Genomic DNA, 19541 nt, shown 5'->3' on the forward strand with positions numbered 1-19541 from the left:
TGGTACAGAAGGAATCGAGGAGGGTTTGCCTGTGCATGCTGGTTAACCTTGTGGTAGGTGAGGAGCAGCGCATGCACAGGCGGAATGGACACTGCTACCAAAGTTCTCCGATTAGCAGAGCAAGGATGCAGACATATGTACAGTGGAGCACCCACAGAAGGACACATCTCAAAGAACCCTCATTACTGCACAAGGTGAGTAACTTCTTTCCCTAGGTATGGTTCCTTTGTTCTTCTATGATTGGAAAAATCTATGGATTCATGGAAAACTCTCCGCATATGTTTTAGTCTCTAAGAATAGGAATCCAGTTAATATGGCTTCTTTAGAGAAAGGATAACCTGTAATTGTGCTTCTTGGAAGATGTCTTCTGACCGGATTCCTATTCATCCACCTGTGTCCCCTCACAGTTGAGGAGGAGGCAATATTTTCAAAAGCTAATTCTTTTTTTCTGATGGACTCCTCCTATCTTATAAATATTCGTTGACTGTTAGTTACGCTTAGAATTTAGGGATAACTCCACTTCCTTCTCTTGACGGAACTACAGTGGAATGATCCAGGGAGTATTGAGGCATTGGTAATTGGTCTCAGAATAGGGCTAAACAGTCTGGGCTTCAAAAACCCCAACTCTTTGAGATTTAGGGGGTTCCAACCTTTCTTGCACTAGGGTGTGGAACCAGAAGAGTAGGAATCTGGTCAAACAATACAGTCAGACAAGTAGTATTACAAGTAAGTAATTGTCTCTTCACTGTAGAAACTCAGCTTTGAACTATTGGTATCACCCAATTTATTCCTCTAATTTAAATTCTCTACCTTTTAAAAACATCTCTTCCCAGGCACTCAACAAAAGTCTGAGTCATAAAGTGTTGACAGTAATTTAGATCTTAGTTTTATTGTCATAGGAATGTGTCTACAAAAAAGGTGGGAAAATGCTACTTTGCAAAACCCCTTTTTAGTCTTTTGCTATAATGTAAATGAACTTGAAATATTCTTCTTTGAGTGCTTTCTTATGTCCATTCCGTGCTAGGGTGTGTGCATGCCGTGTGCGCTGTTGCCAGCAATTTTTCCCTCAGTGGTATCCATTGGGCTGGCTCTAGCGCCCTCTGTTGCTGTGTGCTTATGCACCGGTAAAAGGGGCACCACCAGCCACAGACACTCTCAATTCCTTCTTACCGCCGATGACAGTTGCTTGAATGACTCTTCTTGCTTTGGCAAGGCTTCTTCCCAGTGGTTTTTGGACTATAACCCTTAGTTTATCATAGTTTAGAGTATATAGTTATTGTGATTAGTGTTAGTGTACATAGTTACTGTAAATAGTTCCTATCATCAAGGGACATCTTCACTCCAGGCATGCTCCAGTCCCCAGGCTTCAAACCTTGTGCCTCCTGTGGCAAACCTGTGCCCATGAGCAATCCGCAGTCCAGCTGCTTGAAGTACTTGGGGGAAACTCACGTGAAGGACAAGTGCCAGATCTGTCAGGACTTCAGACCCCATATTAAAAACGACAGACACATCAGGTTGATGACTATCATCATGGAAGCTGCCCTCATACCTGCCTCAGAGCCAAGCCACTCTGATTTGGCACTGATCACTTCAGTGTTAGTGCAAAGTGCTCCTCCGGAACCAAGCTCTTTCTTGTACCATTCAACATCTCTGGTGCTGCAGAAAAAGCACAAAAAATAGCGCCCCCACAGAGGGCGCTCACTGTTGCAGAAGAAGGACAAGTGGTGGAGAAGGAATCACGGTGAGACCCATGCCACACTTCCACTCCTGGCTTCATGATGGCACCGTCAACTCCACCCAGAGCATTGAGTCCGGTGTGGTACTCTCCGCTCACACCCGGAAGCCATCGTGGCACCAGCAGTCTGGCTGTCCTGTCGACCCCAGAGACTTTTCAAGCATCCAGGGATTTACTGTCTCCCCCGGTCCCCCTGCCCAACTCTGATGGGACGCCTGCTAGCTCCAGTAACTGAAAGGAGCAAGGAGCATCAAGCTCCTTCCTGGCACTGGGCCCTCCAACACTCTCTAGAGGCAAGCCATCCCTGTCTCCGATGTTCTGACCATCTCTGGTCTGCCACAGGTCCCTGGACCCCCAGCACCACATGGAGGCAGAGGCAGGTACCACTGTGCCATGGTCTCTGAGAGAGGACTCCTCTTCCAAGTCTGAAAGGGAACCCTATGTGCAACCTCAGGGTCACCACCAGTACCCAGCCTACGCGCCACCGGACTTCGGTACTGGTCCCCCAGCTGGCACCTGGCCAGCGGGTCACTGGCCAGTACAGTGGCCTTACTGAACCTCTGGGGGCTTTCCCCTCATACTGGATCTTCTCTTCCATTGCCTCTCTTACTCGGTGGTTTCCAAGAGTCAGGCTTCTGCTTCTTCCCGCCCGGCACCAGACCCCAACTCTGGTACCAATCCTGGTGCTGACATCCAGGATATGGCTCTTGTGGATGTCATTGAGGCTGAGGAAGAGGAAGGAGCCCCTCCTCCAGTGCAAGATTATTATTATTATTAATTTATTATTATTATAAGCTGCCTCCTCCTTCCCCCTAAATGAGGCTGCCATGGGACCCAGTAGCCTTCAGGGCCCAGCAGTGAACCTGGGACTGGAAATTGAAGAACTTAAGGAAACACCACACAGCCTTATTGACATTCTGCCTAAAGCAGCTCTCTCCAAAGTGGCCTTACCCATCAATCAGGCTGTGATGAGTCCAGTTGAGGCCACATGGCAAACTTTTTCTTCTCTGCCTCCTACCTGAAAGAGGTCAGAAAAGAAGTAGTATGTGCCAGCGAGCGGGTTTGAATACTTATGTAACTCTTCTACCAGGGGGAGCAGGCAGCAACCAGGGCTAGATTCAATATCTAGGGGTTCCTTTTCAACAGTACAACACAAAATCGGCTCGAGCCCCCACCCAGTAACCTGGGAACATTATACACCACCCCGCAGTGCCAATAAGAGGCAATACTTCCCCATTCACAAGCACAGAGTCTGAGTGTAGAAAAGAAACTTTTAATGAAAGGAGGGAAGTCACCCAACATTAATTAGGGAAAATGCCACCAGCAAGATTCATAATCATAAAACTGTGAGCAGGACACCCACCCCAGAGTGCGTGGGGCAGTGTCTTCTGCCTCAGGTTCTTGAGTTCTACAACCAAAAGTTCTTTACTGTGCCCCCCTCTGCTTCTTCATCGTACTCAACTCACAATTGTTGTTCTTGGTCAATGAGGACCCAGGGTTCAGAGGTGAATCTGTGTGAGTTCTCCTCTCCACTGGCCACCTCACTGGCCGCCGCTCCTCTCACCAGTCACCTTCTGCCAACTGCCTCTCTGCTGTGACCTCTGTAAGTCAGTCTCTTGAGAGTCCACCCAACCCTTAGTGACTTTCAGCTTTTAGTGAGCAATTAACATAACAAAAGACTCCTAATGGAGCCTGTTTAGCTCTATCTTTGAACAGTGGGGAGGAACAGATTAAACCAGACTGCGGACCCTTAGGGAGAGTCCACACCTCCTGGCTGGGACACCTATCACCACCCCTCTTACTTTCACAGGGGTCTGACATTTGAGCCCTTGGTTTCATAGGCACTGACTCCATGGGCTCTCTGGGGATGGAGCACCCACGGAAAAAAATTGGTGGGTGCTCATCACACACCAGCAGCTCCCCATGGCCCTGCCCCACCCCCCTGCTCCAGCTCACCTCCGCGAGCCCGCCACCACATCCTACTTCTCCCTCCCTCCCTCCCAGCGCTTGCGCCGTGACACAGCTGATTCGCAGGGAAGGGAGGGAGAGTGGAGGAAGGGGAACGCGGCATGCAGGGGGAAGATGCAGGGCCAGGGTGGGGATTTGGGGAAGGGATCCAATAGGGGCAGGGAGGGGGCAGAGTTAGGGCGAGGACTTTGGGGATGGGGTTGGAATGGGTGTGGGGATGGAGTCGGGGCAGGGCCAGGGGCAGGAAAAGGGGTGGGGGGGCATGGGCACACACCGGCGCCGAGAAATTTGGTGCCTATGCTTGGTTTAATGAGGTCCTTTCAGCTGTCTCATTTGGGACATGGTAAACACAGTTCGAGTGCTGTCCCTGTGGGTTATCCACTTCAGGTGTCGGTGCATCCTGGTGCTGCTGATCAGAGATTTTTTTTATAGCAGTGCCGATTGGGATGCGCGTGTGCAGTAGCTGTCTAGTAGTGCCATTGGCGCTTCATCAAGCGCTTGTGCGGCCCGACCACCTCAGTTCCTTCTCAACCATCCTTGGCTGCAGACGGAGCTCCAAGGGCAGTGTCAGAAAATAACCTACAAGATGCGTTTATTGTATGAGTAAAGGGGATGAGTAAAGAGAACATTGATGATATCCTTCCTTCTTGGAACACCATCTCATGGTCAAAGAATCCAAAGCCTGTGGGATAGCTGGAGTGGCTGACAGGATGGCTGATGGAGTGGAGTGGCTGGCGGAGTGGCTCAAGGTGAAGGCTGCAGCAGAACCCCATGGAGAGGCGGGGCAGTCGGCCTCGGACCATGTAAGGTGCCCCTTAATACCCCCACCCTCCCCCCCCATTGCCACTCAGGCTGGGAGGTAAAACTCTGCAGATAAACTTTTGAACTCTGGGGCTGCACTGACCAGGGACAGAGACTTTTGGGTGATTGTTGGGTTGCTGGACTTAAGACCTTGTGGAAAAAAGGACACTGCCAAACTTACTTGGGGGGGTGGGTCTTTTGCTCATGGTTTGTGTTATGAATCCTGTTTGTGGTGTTTCCCCAACATAATGCCGCATTGTTTCCCTCCTTTATTAAAAGGATTTTGTTACACTCAGACTCCGAGCTTGCGTGAGGGGAAGTATTGCCTCTTAAAGGCGCCCGGGGGGTGGGGGAGTGGGTGGTATGTAATTGTCCCAGGTCACTGGGTAGGGGCTCGAGCAGTTTTTGCATTGTGTTATTGAAACGGAACCCCTAGATTCTGAACCGGCCCTTATTGCTGCCAACTCAGATGGGTAGAAGGGTTACACCTCCACTCCTGCCCACTGGCCATCCCTCACTGATCAACTCCTCCCCCTTCCTCCCAGTGCCTTCTGCACACCGTGGAACAGGGGAGGGGGCAGGAAGAGGCGGGGCCTGGGGCTGAGTGAGGGTTGAGCACCCTGGGGTAAATTAGAAGCTGGCGCCTGTGCTCTGAAATCAAGGCCCTTATGTTAGAACTATCTTACACAGTGTTCTTCAAGGACAAGGTCCAACTGTACCCCCATCCAGCCTTCCTGTGAAAGGCGGTGTCACAATTCCATAGCAATCAGGCCATTTTTCTGCCAGACTTCTTCCCAAAATCTCACGAGAACTCTGAGGAATGGCATCTTCACTCCTTGGATGATGGCGTGCCCTCACTTTCTATATTGAGAGGACTAAACTGTTCCACGAATCCATACAACTCTTTGTAGTGATAGCAGAAAGGAGGAGAGGGCTACCTGTGTCAGCCCAGAAGATCTCATCATGTATAACTGCCTGTATTCAGGCTTGCTACAAGCAGGCAAATGTCCCACCTCCAGCCAGCTTAACCGCTCACTCCACAAAAGCCCAGACTTTGTCAGTAGCATTCCTTGCACAGGTCTCAGTCCAGGACATGGGCAAGACCACAACCTGGTCATAGGTACATACCTTCAAATCTTACTATGCCATCACCCAACAGCCCAGAGACAATGCCAGATTCAAGCATGTCCATGAACTTCAAGCCTACCTCCTGGGGTACTGTTTGTGAGTCATCTAACATGGAATGGACATGAACAAGCACTTGAAGAAGAAAAGGTTACTAACCTTTTGTAACTGTTGCTCTTTGAGATGTGTTGCTCATGTCCATTCCATGACTCACCCTCCCACCCCTCTGTTGGAGTAACCCAGCAAGAAAGAACTGAGAGTGTGTGTGGCTGGTGAGGTGTCTTGTACCAGCGCATAAGCACGTGGCAACAAAGGGTGCTAGTTGGCCTGATGGATACCACTGAGGGAAAAATCTCTGGCAATGGTGCATGCTGTGCGCACACACCTAATATGGAATGCACGTGAGCAACACATCTTGAAGAACAACAGTTACAAAAGGTCAGTAACCATTTTTTATTAAATCAGAAATGAATGATTAAAATAGTTTTTTATTTTATTAGTGGCTGATTGTGTTGTGTTAGATCCAAGGATTGCTGCATGGCTGATAAACCCCAGTGACACTGTCCCCTCTTTTGAATATTTGATACATAAGCATTTTGAAAAGCCTGTCTCAGAGAGAACAGTGAATATGAATGCAGATTCCTCGAGAAATACATTGGTAAGTAGTTTTTAGAGACTCATAGTCAGATAAACCAAATAGTGAAATAGTAAAGATATTTAGATACTTTGCAAGGTACAATAGAGAAAAATATATGCAGAATTTTCTTCCGAGAGGAAAGGGTTATCTTGGTTAGCAATATATGCCAGAGAATTGGTATAAAATAATCAGAGCTTGTTGTATTCTTTGGGCCAATGGAACCAAATTCCCCATTCCCCATTCCTAAATCCTGCAGCACAAACACTAAATTCCATGGCAATATTAATTAATGTTATCACTATGAAATCTCCTTTGTTCTCTTCCTCTCTGGCTGCAAGCTGGACTACAACTCTCACTCCCAGCATCTCCAATGCCCTGCTGCCTTATTCCATGGAATAGTGCAGGGTGCATGCATCAAAATCTAATTAATTCTCCTTTGTGAGGTAAGTTGAAAAGAGAGATGCATTTGCAGGCAGAGTGCTCGTAGGGTGACAAAATACAAAATGTTGAGCACTTGGCTGCAGCAAAATGGTGAACTCCATGCCAGAAATGCTGAATTTCATGGCATCTTGGGAAAATGTCAAATTACATAGCTATGGAATCATGGGGAACTTTATGTACAAATACACAACATGCACACAGAAAATCTGTGAATTTGTCACACTCGCTATGATAGAAATTTTGTTGAGTTGCTGCTCTGATGACCGGGAGATTGCTGAGCAATGTTTGGTCACCGAGTTGATGGTATTCGTTGTGAATTCTCACTTAATAGAGTGGGCCTTGTGAAGGCTGCCATCTTCCACTCTGGAAGAAATATATGGAGTGAGGCAATTGTAATTGCCATTCCAAAGTTTGGAAAGCCCCCTGATGAAGTGGGAAGCTATAGGCCAATTTCTCTACTATGTACGACCTATAAACTTCTTGAATGTATCATCCTCAAAAGAATACGCCCTTTTACTGAGCCAATTATCCCTGTCAAACAGGCAGGCTTCCGGCCAAAACTTAGTTGTTGTGACCAAGTTCTGGCACTCACAACTCACATTGAGGCTATCAAAAAAAAACAAACCTTAAAGACTGGCGCAGTATTTGTTGACTTGTCATTTGCATATGATACTGTATGGATTAAGGGCCTGATGCTGAAACTTGCTAAAATTATACCTTGCTACCAAACACTTCACCTTCTGTGGACCATGCTGAGTAACAGACGCCTGTGGGTGTACCTGGGTAATAAGACCAGCTCACCCTGTAATACAGACAACGAACTACCACATGGCTCTCTACTTACACTAACCCTTTTTAATATATACATAAGTGACATACCTACAACTAAATCATGAAAATTTGGATATGCAGATGATCTTGCCATGACAATCCAAGGTAGCTGCAAAGATAAAAATGAGAGCCAACATAATCCGGAAACTAGCAGGTACAACCTGGGGTGCATCAGCATCAGTGTTGCGAACATCTGCAATAGCACTTGTATATTCAGTAACTGAATATTGTGCACCGGTATGGAGCAGATGCAGCCACACATGACTAAATACAGTGATGCGGTGCATCACAGGAACCCTTAAGTCGACTACAGCGCCATGGCAACCTGTCCTGTCTAACATCGCTCCCAAGCCGATATGCTGAACTGCCGCAACATTCCGCAAAGCTCAGAGAATCCAGGAAACAGATGTCGTCTTATTCACCAAGACTTTGACAGTGCCCCCCCTTACTCCCCCACAATGTGTTAAGTCCCGCGAGCCTTTCTGGGAACATTTGTTTAGCCTCATGCAATCAGACTATGATCAGGAGGAGGCTAGGAAAGCAGATTGGGCTAAACAAGACTTAAGAAATAAGCACCGTGTGCCAGATCCCACACAAAAGGTTCCTGGGTCTGACCTTCCATGGTCATCTTGGTCAGCTCTGAACCAAATTCGAACCAGCCATAGTAGATACAAATATCTAATACACAAATGGAAAATGAAGGACTCCCTGGTGTGCAAGTGTGGTTCCCCACGACAGACCATCGAACATATCACTACCTACAACCCAATTTATAAATATGAAGGAGGCATTACTGCAATAAATTCTGCTACTCCTGATGTAGCCATTTTGGCTCGATCAACTTCAGGTGAAATTGTAGTTGCTGCTATTCACCAGCAATATGAAAGAAGAAAAATAGAAATGTTTTGTCTCTTTAATGAAGCTTTTTAAAAAAGTAGAATTCTTAATTGTTAGCCCTGCTGCAATAGAAATGTTCCACAGAAATCATGATTCTGCTGGTAAAACTGTTTCATGAACAATGTTATGTAGCCAAGGGTTTGGGGTTCATATTTTGGGCCACAACAGTGTAGTCTCATCAAAAATTTGAGGCCCAGTTTGGAGACACTAGGCTTCACAGAATGTGTTAATTATTCTGGGAGTTTAGAGAGTTAGGGAGAACTATTCAGATCTCAATCTGTGTCCAGTAGTCTAAATGAAGTGTTACTTCTGATATCACTGAAACAGTCTTGTCTGTAGTATACCGTATAAGAATGCTTAAAAAAATTCCAAAACATCTAGCTTATCTGAGGAATTTTATTGACTGATGCTGTAGAAATTCTTCACTGAAATTAGTGGACCATTCAGATTGAATGTGTAGTAATAGACATGTCTTGAAGATCTTATTAGGTATCCTAAAGTACTCATTTTTAAAAAGTATATTCTTGCCCTGCAAGGTGCATGCATGCTGAGTCAGAATGGCAATTTTCCTCTACTTCCTCCCATTTATTGTGTAGCTGTCTTGTTACCTTCTGAGGGTTTCCACATTCTGGCTACTACGTTACTTACTCTTCTTTGTCTTCTGTTCCAATCCCCTCCCTTGCTTGTGACTGCTTCTGTACTACATCATTCCATGTGAACCACTGCTGCATTTCACTCTCTATCCCATGGCACACAGAGAAGGTAACAAAGCGGTATAGTGTAAGCAAAGGGAGGAATGAAATCAAGTAGTGTGTCATAGGAGGAAAAAGTGGGCAGGTTAGTAAAAGACAGAAGAACGCAGCAAGTAGACGAGAGAACATCCAGGAAGAAGTGCAATCGGAAATTGGAGTATGGTGAGTTAACAATAAGGAAGAAAATAATATGGAGAGAACACTGGGCATGGAAATGGGATGTACAGAATGAGAATATCATTTAAGAAAGAGAGCGGAGTATAAGAAAATGAAAATGTGAAAAGAGGAGAGGTAATTGAAAACAGAAAATACTCCCGGGAAGGGGAAGGAAAAATGGGCAAGGGATTCTCCTCTTTCCACAAAAAAGAAAAATGTTAAAATTTTAGTGAAAAATATTGAGAGAGAGAAAATACAGAATAGAGCCAAGCAAGAGAAGGAAATAAATTAAAAAAGGTAAATGAGATAAGTACCGGCACATCTTGTTGCATTTCCCACAGCTCTATTATTTTGGTGGTTAGGAGTAGGAAGTGATAATAGATTGTTAATTTTATCCTACCCGACCTAATTTTATTTAACCTTAACTTTAGTCTAGTCAAGCAGTCAATAGAGGGAAAACATTTTACATCCAACTAGATTAACTGAGAAGAGTTTTCATAAATTCCATGCTAGAATGGCACATAATTTTCTCCTCTTCAATCAAGCCCACACACACAGCCTCTCAAAATGTAAAGCTCTACAACGTAATCTGATGATTAGCGCCATTGGTTTTAATGGAAATTAACTGTATAGATCACCTAATTAAAAATATTGGACACTTCTGCAAGGGATGAGGTGACAACAGTTACCCCGAACTACTTTTCATGGTTAAAAACTTTTTGTCTCTCTGTGAAGGCTTGTTCACAGAATGAAGATCTTCATTTTAAGGAGAGAAGATCCGTTTACTTTAAAAAATGGGTGATTCTGTAGAAGAGATGAAAGACAGTAATGCTGTCTGTACACTTGGAGCTAGGGGTGTGATTCCCAGCTCACGTAGACATACTCACACTAGCTCTGCTCAAGCAACTGTGCTAAAAATAGTAGTGTAGACACAGTAGCATGGGCAATGTTGAGTGGCTGCATGGGCTAGTCTTCTTGAGTATGTATCCACTGGTTCCAGGTGGATTTGTACTCAGGGAGGCTAGCCAATGCAGAAGCTACAGAACCCAAACCAAAAAAGAAAAACAACCTTATGTTGGTGGCCTCTGACTCAGATGATTAAAATGAATGTGCATCAGTCTGCACTGCTTTGGATTGTTATTGAGCAGAACCCATCATCAGCATGGAAGCACATCCTCTGGAATGGTGGCTGAAGCATGAAGGGGCATATGAATGCTTAGCATACCTGGTACATAAATACCTTGCAACACTGGCTACAACAGTGCCATGTGAACTCCTGTTCTCACTTTCAGGTGACGTATATAAGAAGCAGGCAGCATTATCTCCTGTAAATGTAAACAAACTTCTTTGTCTTAACATAAGAACATAAGAAAGGCCGTACTGGGTCAGACCAAAGGTCCATCTAGCCCAGTATCTGTCTACCGACAGTGGCCAACGCCAGGTGCCCCTGAGGGAGTGAACCTAACAGGCAATGATCAAGTGATCTCTCTCCTGCCATCCATCTCCATCCTCTGACGAACAGAGGCTAGGGATACCATTCTTACCCATCCTGGCTAATAGCCATTTATGGACTTAGCCACCATGAATTTATCCAGTACCCTTTTAAACATTGTTATAGTCCTAGCCTTCACAAACTCCTCAGGTAAGGAGTTCCACAAGTTGACTGTGCGCTGCGTGAAGAAGAACTTCCTTTTATTTGTTTTAAACCTGCTGCCTATTAATTTCATTTGGTGACCCCTAGTTTTTGTATTATGGGAATAAGTAAATAACTTTTCCTTATCCACTTTCTCAACATCACTCATGATTTTATATACCTCTATCATGTCCCCCCTTAGTCTTCTCTTTTCCAAACTGAAGAGTCCTAGCCTCTTTAATCTTTCCTCATATGGGACCCTCTCTAAACCCCTAATCATTTTAGTTGCTCTTTTCTGAACCTTTTCTAGTGCTAGAATATCTTTTTTGAGGTGAGGAGACCACATCTGTACACAGTATTCGAGATGTGGGCGTACCATGGATTTATATAAGGGCAATAATATATTCTCAGTCTTATTCTCTATCCCCTTTTTAATGATTCCTAACATCCTGTTTGCTTTTTTGACCGCCTCTGCACACTGCGTGGACATCTTCAGAGAACTATCCACGATGACTCCAAGATCTTTTTCCTGACTCGTTGTAGCTAAATTAGCCCCCATCATGTTGTATGTATAGTTGGGGTTATTTTTTCCAATGTGCATTACTTTACATTTATCCACATTAAATTTCATTTGCCATTTTGTTGCCCAATCACTTAGTTTTGTGAGATCTTTTTGAAGTTCTTCACAATCTGCTTTGGTCTTAACTATCTTGAGCAGTTTAGTATCATCTGCAAACTTTGCCACCTCACTGTTTACCCCTTTCTCCAGGTCATTTATGAATAAATTGAATAGGATTGGTCCTAGGACTGACCCTTGGGGAACACCACTAGTTACCCCTCTCCATTCTGAGAATTTACCATTAATTCCTACCCTTTGTTCCCTGTCCTTTAACCAGTTCTCAATCCATGAAAGGACCTTCACTTTTATCCCATGACAGCTTAATTTACATAAGAGCCTTTGGTGAGGGACCTTGTCAAAGGCTTTCTGGAAATCTAAGTACACTATGTCCACCGGATCCCCCTTGTCCACATGTTTGTTGACCCCTTCAAAGAACTCTAATAGATTAGGAAGACACGATTTCCCTTTACAGAAACCATGTTGACTATTGCTCAAGAGTTTAGTTTTTCTATGTGTCTGACAATTTTATTCTTTACTATTGTTTCAACTAATTTGCCCGGTACCGACGTTAGACTTACCGGTCTGTAATTGCCGGGATCACCCCTAGAGCCCTTTTTAAATATTGGCGTTACATTAGCTAACTTCCAGTCATTGGGTACCGAAGCCGATTTAAAGGACAGGTTACAAACCTTAGTTAATAGTTCCGCAACTTCACATTTGAGTTCTTTCAGAACTCTTGGGTGAATGCCATCTGGTCCCGGTGACTTGTTAATGTTGAGTTTATCAATTAATTCCAAAACCTCCTCTAGTGACACTTCAATCTGTGACAGTTCCTCAGATTTGTCACCTACAAAAGCCAGCTCAGGTTTGGGAATCTCCCTAACATCCTCAGCCGTGAAGACTGAAGCAAAGAATCCATTTAGTTTTTCCGCAATGACTTTATCATCTTTAAGCGCTCCTTTTGTATTTTCATCGTCAAGGGGCCCCACTGGTTGTTTAGCAGGCTTCCTGCTTCTGATGTACTTAAAAAACATTTTGTTATCACCTTTGGAGTTTTTGGCTAGCCGTTCTTCAAACTCCTCTTTGGCTTTTTTTATTACACTCTTGCACTTAATTTGGCCGTGTTTGTGCTCCTTTCTATTTGCCTCACTAGGATTTGACTTCCACTTTTTAAAGGAAGTCTTTTTATCTCTCACTGCTTTTTACATGGTTGTTAAGCCACGGTGGCTCTTTTTTAGTTCTTTTACTGTTTTTCTTAATTTGGGGTATACATTGAAGTTGGGCCTCTATTATGGTGTCTTTAAAAAGGGCCCACGCAACTTGCAGGGATTTCACTTTAGTCACTGTACCTTTTAACTTTTGTCTAACTAACCCCCTCATTTTTGTATAGTTCCCCCTTTTGAAATTAAAGGCCACAGTGTTGGGCAGTTGAGATGTTCTTCCCACCACAGGGATGTTAAATGCTATTGTATTATGGTCACTATTTCCAAGCGGTCCTGCTATAGTTACCTCTTGGACCAGCTCCTGCGCTCCACTCAGGATTAAATCTAGAGTCGCCTCTCCCCTTGTGGGTTCCCGTACCAGCTGCTCCATGAAGCAGTCATTTAAAGTATCGAGAAATTTTATCTCTGCATTTCGTCCTGAAGTGAAATGTTCCCAGTCAATATGGGGATAATTGAAATCCCCCACTATTATTGGGTTCTTAATTTTGATAGCCTCTCTAATTTCCCTTAGCATTTCATCATCACTATTACTGTCCTGGTCAGGTGGTCGATAATAGATCCCTACTGTTATATTTTTACTAGAGCATGAAATTTCTATCCATAGAGACTCTATGGAACCTGTGGATTCGCTTAAGATTTTTACTTCATTTGAATCTACACTTTCTTTAACATATAGTGCCACTCCTCCCCCTGCACGGCCTGTTCTGTCCTTCCAATATATTTTGTACCCCGGAATGATTGTGTCCCATTGATTGCTCTCAGTCCACCAGGTTTCTGTGATGCCTATTATATCTATATCCTCCTTTATCACAAGGCACTCTAGTTCACCCATCTTATTATTTAGACTTCTGGCATTTGTGTACAAGCACTTTAAAAACTTGTCCCTGTTTATTAGCCTGCCTTTTTCTGATGTGGCAGATTCTTTTTTATGTGACTGTTTATCATCTGATCCGGCCTTTACATTATACTTCTCATTCCTCTGCTCCTGACTATAACCTGGAGATTCTCTATCATCAGACTCTCCCCTAAGAGAAGTCTGTGTGCGATCCACATGCTCCTCTGCAGCAGTCGGCTTTCCCCCATCTCCTAGTTTAAAAACTGCTCTTAGCAATTGGCTGAACAGGAAGTAGGACTGAGTGGACTTCTAGGTTCTAAAGTTTTACATTGCTTTATTTTTGAGTGCAGTTATGTAAAAAAGATTCTACATTTGTAAGTTGCACTTGCATGATAGAGATTGCACTACAGTACTTGTATGAGGTAAATTGAAAAATACTATTTTATCTTTAAAGTGTAAATTTTTGTAATAATAATAATAGAAAGTGAGCACTGTACACTTTGTATGCTGAGTAGTAATTGAAATCAATATGATTGCATGGCTATTGAGAGGGAAGCACACGCAGTCATTTTATCCTCCAAGATGGTCTGCACTCTGCTGGCCTCCAGACAGACTTTAGCATTAAAGGCCTACTCCTCCATATGGTCATGGTTAAACTCCTGGAGTCAAGCAAACAGAAATCCCAAGGACCCTGGATTTCCAGCTATTCTGGATTTTCTTCAGGACAGTATAGACAAGGGACTACAGCCCAGCACCATAGTGAGTCAGCACCATAGTGAGTCCTTAACTGAAAATTTGCAAGTCTCATGATTTCTCAGAGCTGTCAGACTGTCTAAACTTGCTGCCAGGTCAGTCTTTTCTAAGTGGGATTTACCACTGGCACTAAAAGCCCTAAGCACCCATCCGTTTGAACCATTAACAACGTTTATGCCATTGTTTTTTATATATCAAAACGAGCTTCTTGGTCACTATTATGTTAGCATGACAAGTCTGAGTAGGCAGCTCTATCCATACAGGAACACATTGTGTTCCATAATGACAAGTTGGTTCCAAGGACACCAGAATCTTTCTTACCAAAGGTGAGATTTCTCTTTCCATACCACACAGGAAGAGATCCTCCCATTATTCTGTCCAAAACCTCAGTGTCCTACAGAAAAGCTGTAGCATATTCTTGATTTATGTAAAGCACTTAAGAGCTACCTCAAGTGCAATGAATTGATGAGAAGATCAAGCTCCTTGTTTGTATCCTTTCACCCAAAGCGCTAAAGCCTTTTGGCATTCTACCTATCACTGGCCAGATGGATGAAGTTATGCGTAATGGAGACATACATGGCATCAAGTTCACCTATTTTTGAAGACCTCTGAGATCTCTAGCAATATGATGGGCAGAAAGAATCTATGCCTCAGCTGAGGAAATCTGAAGGGCACCAACCTGGTCTTCTGTCAACAGCTTTATCAAACATTGTAAGATGGATTTTCTATCCTCTGCAGAGACCTCTTTCGGAATGAAGGTGCTGCATGTGGTGATACAAAAATAACTTGCCATGTACTTTCAGAGGGTTCTCTATTTCAGTCTGGGTTTTTTTGTCCTTTCTTTCTTATAATTCATTGCTCGTTACTTCCCAAGCATCGTATAATTGAGACACTGGGCTACAGAATGAAATGCCTTACCTGATCATCTCCTTTCTGCTAGCAGCGTCTCCCACAATTCTACCATCCCAGATAAATGTTCCAGATAATTACTTCCCCAGGAACTCTTGAAATGTGATTATCAGTGGCCTAAGAATATTACTAGATATCTAAGAGTTAGCATCAGTAGATGCACAAGGAAAAAATGCTTTCATGTTGGTTAGTCACTTAGTATTGAAGTAATAATCTTACCAGTTTTATATTAGTAATTGAGTATTCTTGATTTTTTTTTTAAATCAGCACCAGAACTTGGTTCTAAACTTAAAGATACTTTACAGTATAATGATGGACCTGGCTGGTGAATTACAGGTAAGTTTTTTGTAGCAAAATATCGTAACAAAAAATTGTACCTACATAGTGATATGGTGAATGAAAAAAACATTTGTGATTTACCTTCAATTACAAGTAAAGTCAGGGTCTATATATGGAAAAAGACAAGAAGGCCTCATATGTTAAATATTATTAGACACTGAATCCATCAGAGGCGCTGTTTTCAATAACAGAGGCGCTCCCATGATTTAGGATCGTGTGCTAAATGGGGTTGTGGCAATGAGTTCCATGGCCTTATTTCACAAGATGAAATTCAGTAAAGACAAGTATAAAGTACTACACTTAGGAAGGAAAAACCAAATGCCCAAATACAAAATGGGAAATAAGTGACTAGTCAGTAGTACTGCTAAAAAGGATCTGGAGGTTGTAGTGTATCACAAATTGAATATGAATCAGCAGTGTGGAGCTGACAAATATACTGGGTATACTAACATGAGTGTCATGTGGAAGACATGGGATTGTTCTGCTCTATGTTGTGCTGGTGAAGCCTCAGCTGGAGTATTGTCCAATTTTAGATGCTGCACTTAAACATGAGGATGATTTGGATAGAGTCCAGAGGATAAAAAAAATAATAAAAAGTTTAGAAAACCTAACCTATGAGTAAAGATTTTAAAAACAGTGTACATTTAGTCTTGAGAAAAGAAGACTGAGGGTGGGGGTAACTTGATGGCAGTCTTCAATTATATTGAGGGCTGTTTTGAAAAAGATCCCTCACTTGGTAAGGCAACTCCCATCTTTTCATATGCTGTGTACTTATACCTCCCTACTGTATGTGCCACTCCATGCATCTGATGAAGTGGGTTTTAGCCCATGAAAGCTTATGCCCAAATAAATTTGTTAGTCTCTAAAGTGCCACAAGGACTCCTCGTTTTTTAAAAGGATGGTGATCAATTGTTCTCCATGTCCATCAAGCACAGGACAAGAAGTAATAGGCTTAATCTGCAGCAAAGGAGATTTAGATTATATATTAGGAAAAACTTTCTAATTATGTCTGTCTATACTTGCATGCATACTCAGGTATGCTTCCACGTGTACCCCATACCTGTACTGAGTGTCCACATGTGCTGTACATGTGTATACTGACGTACCATCAGGATGAATCTGTCAGGGCACCCAAACTTCAACATGATGCGCCACAGACCTTCACGACTGACAGTGTCAAAAGCCTTGGTAAGATCCACGAAGATGGTGTACAGTTCACGATTCTGCTCTTGACACTTCTCTTGGAGCTGTCGGACTGCGAAGATCATGTCCACAGTGCCACGCTCTTTGCGGAAGCCGCACTGTGTCTCGGGTAGTAGACCCTGTTCCAGGTGGTCAATCAGGCGATTCAGCAACACTCGTGCAAGGATCTTACCTGCGCTAGAAAGCAGTGAGATTCCTCTATGATTATCGCAGACTTTTCGATTTCCTTTCCTCTTGTAGAGGTGTACGATGGACGCGTCTTTCAATTCCTGAGGAATGGACCCTTGATTCCAGAAGGACTGGAACAGTTCCACGACGGCATGACGGCTCGTGTTCTGGACGACGGAGAAGCTTCAGAGGCCTTTCCCGTCACAAACGGCGTCAAGCAAGGATGTGTGTTGGCACCGACCCTGTTCAGCATAATGTTCTCAGCCATGCTGTCAGACGCCTTTCAGAACAGTTCCTTGGGAATCAGCCTGAGATACAGGACTGATGGGAAACTGTTCAACCTACGTAGACTCCAGGCTGTCACCAAAATAAAGGAGACTGTGTTACGAGACCTCCTTTTTGCTGACGACTGTGCCCTGAATGCTGGATCAGAGCAGGAAATGCAAGCTAGCATGGATAAATTCGCAGCAGCATGCGATAACTTTGGGCTCCTTATCAACATAAAGAAAACCAAAGTGATGCACCAGCCAGCTCCGAAAGCCCAACACCAAGAGCCCACCATCATAGTGAAGGGACAAAAGCTGCAAGCAGTGGACCAATTTACATACCTTGGCAGCACCCTTTCTCGCGCAGTGACAATTGACATCGAGGTCAACTGCAGAATTGCCAAGGCAAGTTCTGCATTTGGCGGACTGCTGACCAACGTGTGGGACCGCCGTGGAATAAGCCTTGCTACAAAGCTTAAAGTCTATCAAGCAGTAGTGCTAACTACCCTGATGTATGCCAGTGAGACTTGGACTGTATACAGGAGGCACACTAGGCAACTGAACCATTTCCACATGACTTGCCTCCGCAGACTTCTGAGGATCCGGTGGCAGGATAAGGTGCCAGATACAGAAGTCCTCTCTAGAGCAGGCCTACCGTCAGTTTACACTCTGCTTATGAAAGCCCAGACACGCAGGGCAGGCCATGTTGTAAGGATGCCAGACCACCGCATCCCCAAACAGCTCTTTTATGGTGAGCTGTCTCAAGGAAAGTGATCGCATGGGGGACAAAAGAAGCGATACAAAGACACGCTGAAAGCCTCTCTTAAGTCCCTGGATATTGACATCACCTCCTGGGAAACCCTGGCACAAGACCGATCGACATGGCATACGCTGATCCACCAAGGCTGCCAGACATCTGAAGCCTGAAGGATAACCATAGCACAAGAGAAGCTAGCACTCCGTAAAGCCAGAGCTGTAAATGCTGTAACAGTGGTGCCCACACATGTCTGCCCGACATGTGGCAGAACATTCCATGCCCGTATTGGCCTTACCACTTGCGGACGCACTGTGGACAGCTCACAACCTGCTAGATGTCAAGGTCTTCTTCGAATACGATGGACGAACATCATCATCACGTGTATACCACCATCCACGCTGCTGGTGTTTGGTATGTGATGTTAGCACTACCATTTCAGGGGCATATCCCAGGTTTCTGTGCATCAAAGGAGAAACTCTAGGAACTGCCTTGAAATTTGGTTTTGGTGCTGTCCATTGCCTTCATATATTTGCTGATGGCAGTTCCTGTTCACCTCTCCCTTCTGCCAAACAGGATGTAAGATGTGGAGAAAATGAATGATGATGTGGTTCTGCTCCTGCTTTGTCTTGTGGACAAATTTTTCTCTAGTGCAGTAGGCAATCAGTGAGAGATACTGGATTGAATTGTGCTAGAACTTTTTGACAAGCCAAAGACAGCTGACCAAGCAGGTGACTGACAATCCACTATGGTCCCATGGAACAGATATGATGTCTGCTGCCATTGCCATGGTATGCCCATGGATAGATGGCCGCTATTGGGCCAAGAGAATGAGCACTATGTGGTAGGATCACATGGTTTTGGAAACCTGGGATTAGGAGCCAATGGGTTCAGAACTTCCGAACAAGGAAGCAGACCTTGAGGGAGATGTGAGAGAGCTTGCTCCAACCCTCCAGTGCGAGAGCACTTGATTTTGGCAAGCCATACCAGTGCAGAATTATATTGCTTTTGCCTTGTGGAACCTGGCAACACCTGATGGTTTCTGGTCAGTTGCAAACCAGTATGGGTTTGAGAAGTCTACTGTCAGGGTCATGGTTGTACAGATTTATGAGACAATTAGTGCTGTCATCTACCCACCAGTGGTTGCCATAATCCAAGTACTGGACATTATAGCTGGATTTCAGGGAATAGGATTTCCGAACTCTGTAAGGGCCATTGATGGCACCCATATCCCAGTACTTTGCCTACTAAAAGGAGCAAGTGAATATGTGAACCAAAAAGGTTACTACTCAATCATTCTTCAGGGCTTAGTGGACCACATAGTTCGTGAACACTGTTGGAAACACAGGAATGATTCATGACACCAGGGTGCTGAGGAGATTGGGATTGTACTTCGGGGGGAGAAGAGACTTCATTCCCTAGAAATGAAGACTCACTCTGCAGTGGGTTTTTGCCAACAGTTATTTTGGAAGACCCTGCAGACCCACTCTTAGCTT

The 19541-nt window shown here is 44.2% G+C and overlaps 1 protein-coding gene across 3 annotated transcripts in view; it reads left to right on the top strand.

The window, feature by feature from the left end:
- The window catches only part of POLN (DNA polymerase nu), a 258875-nt gene that overhangs the window by 56331 nt on the left and 183003 nt on the right, over positions 1–19541 (top strand). For all 3 annotated transcript variants that reach the window (XM_045017374.1, XM_045017372.1, XM_045017373.1), the window contains 2 exons: positions 6130–6287; positions 15583–15651. In XM_045017374.1, the coding sequence (XP_044873309.1) occupies positions 6130–6287; positions 15583–15651 (227 nt within the window). The remainder of the gene's footprint in view (positions 1–6129; positions 6288–15582; positions 15652–19541) is intronic.

The sequence above is a fragment of the Mauremys mutica genome, chromosome 5, assembly GCF_020497125.1.
Source record: "Mauremys mutica isolate MM-2020 ecotype Southern chromosome 5, ASM2049712v1, whole genome shotgun sequence".
NCBI classification, from domain to species: domain Eukaryota; kingdom Metazoa; phylum Chordata; order Testudines; family Geoemydidae; genus Mauremys; species Mauremys mutica.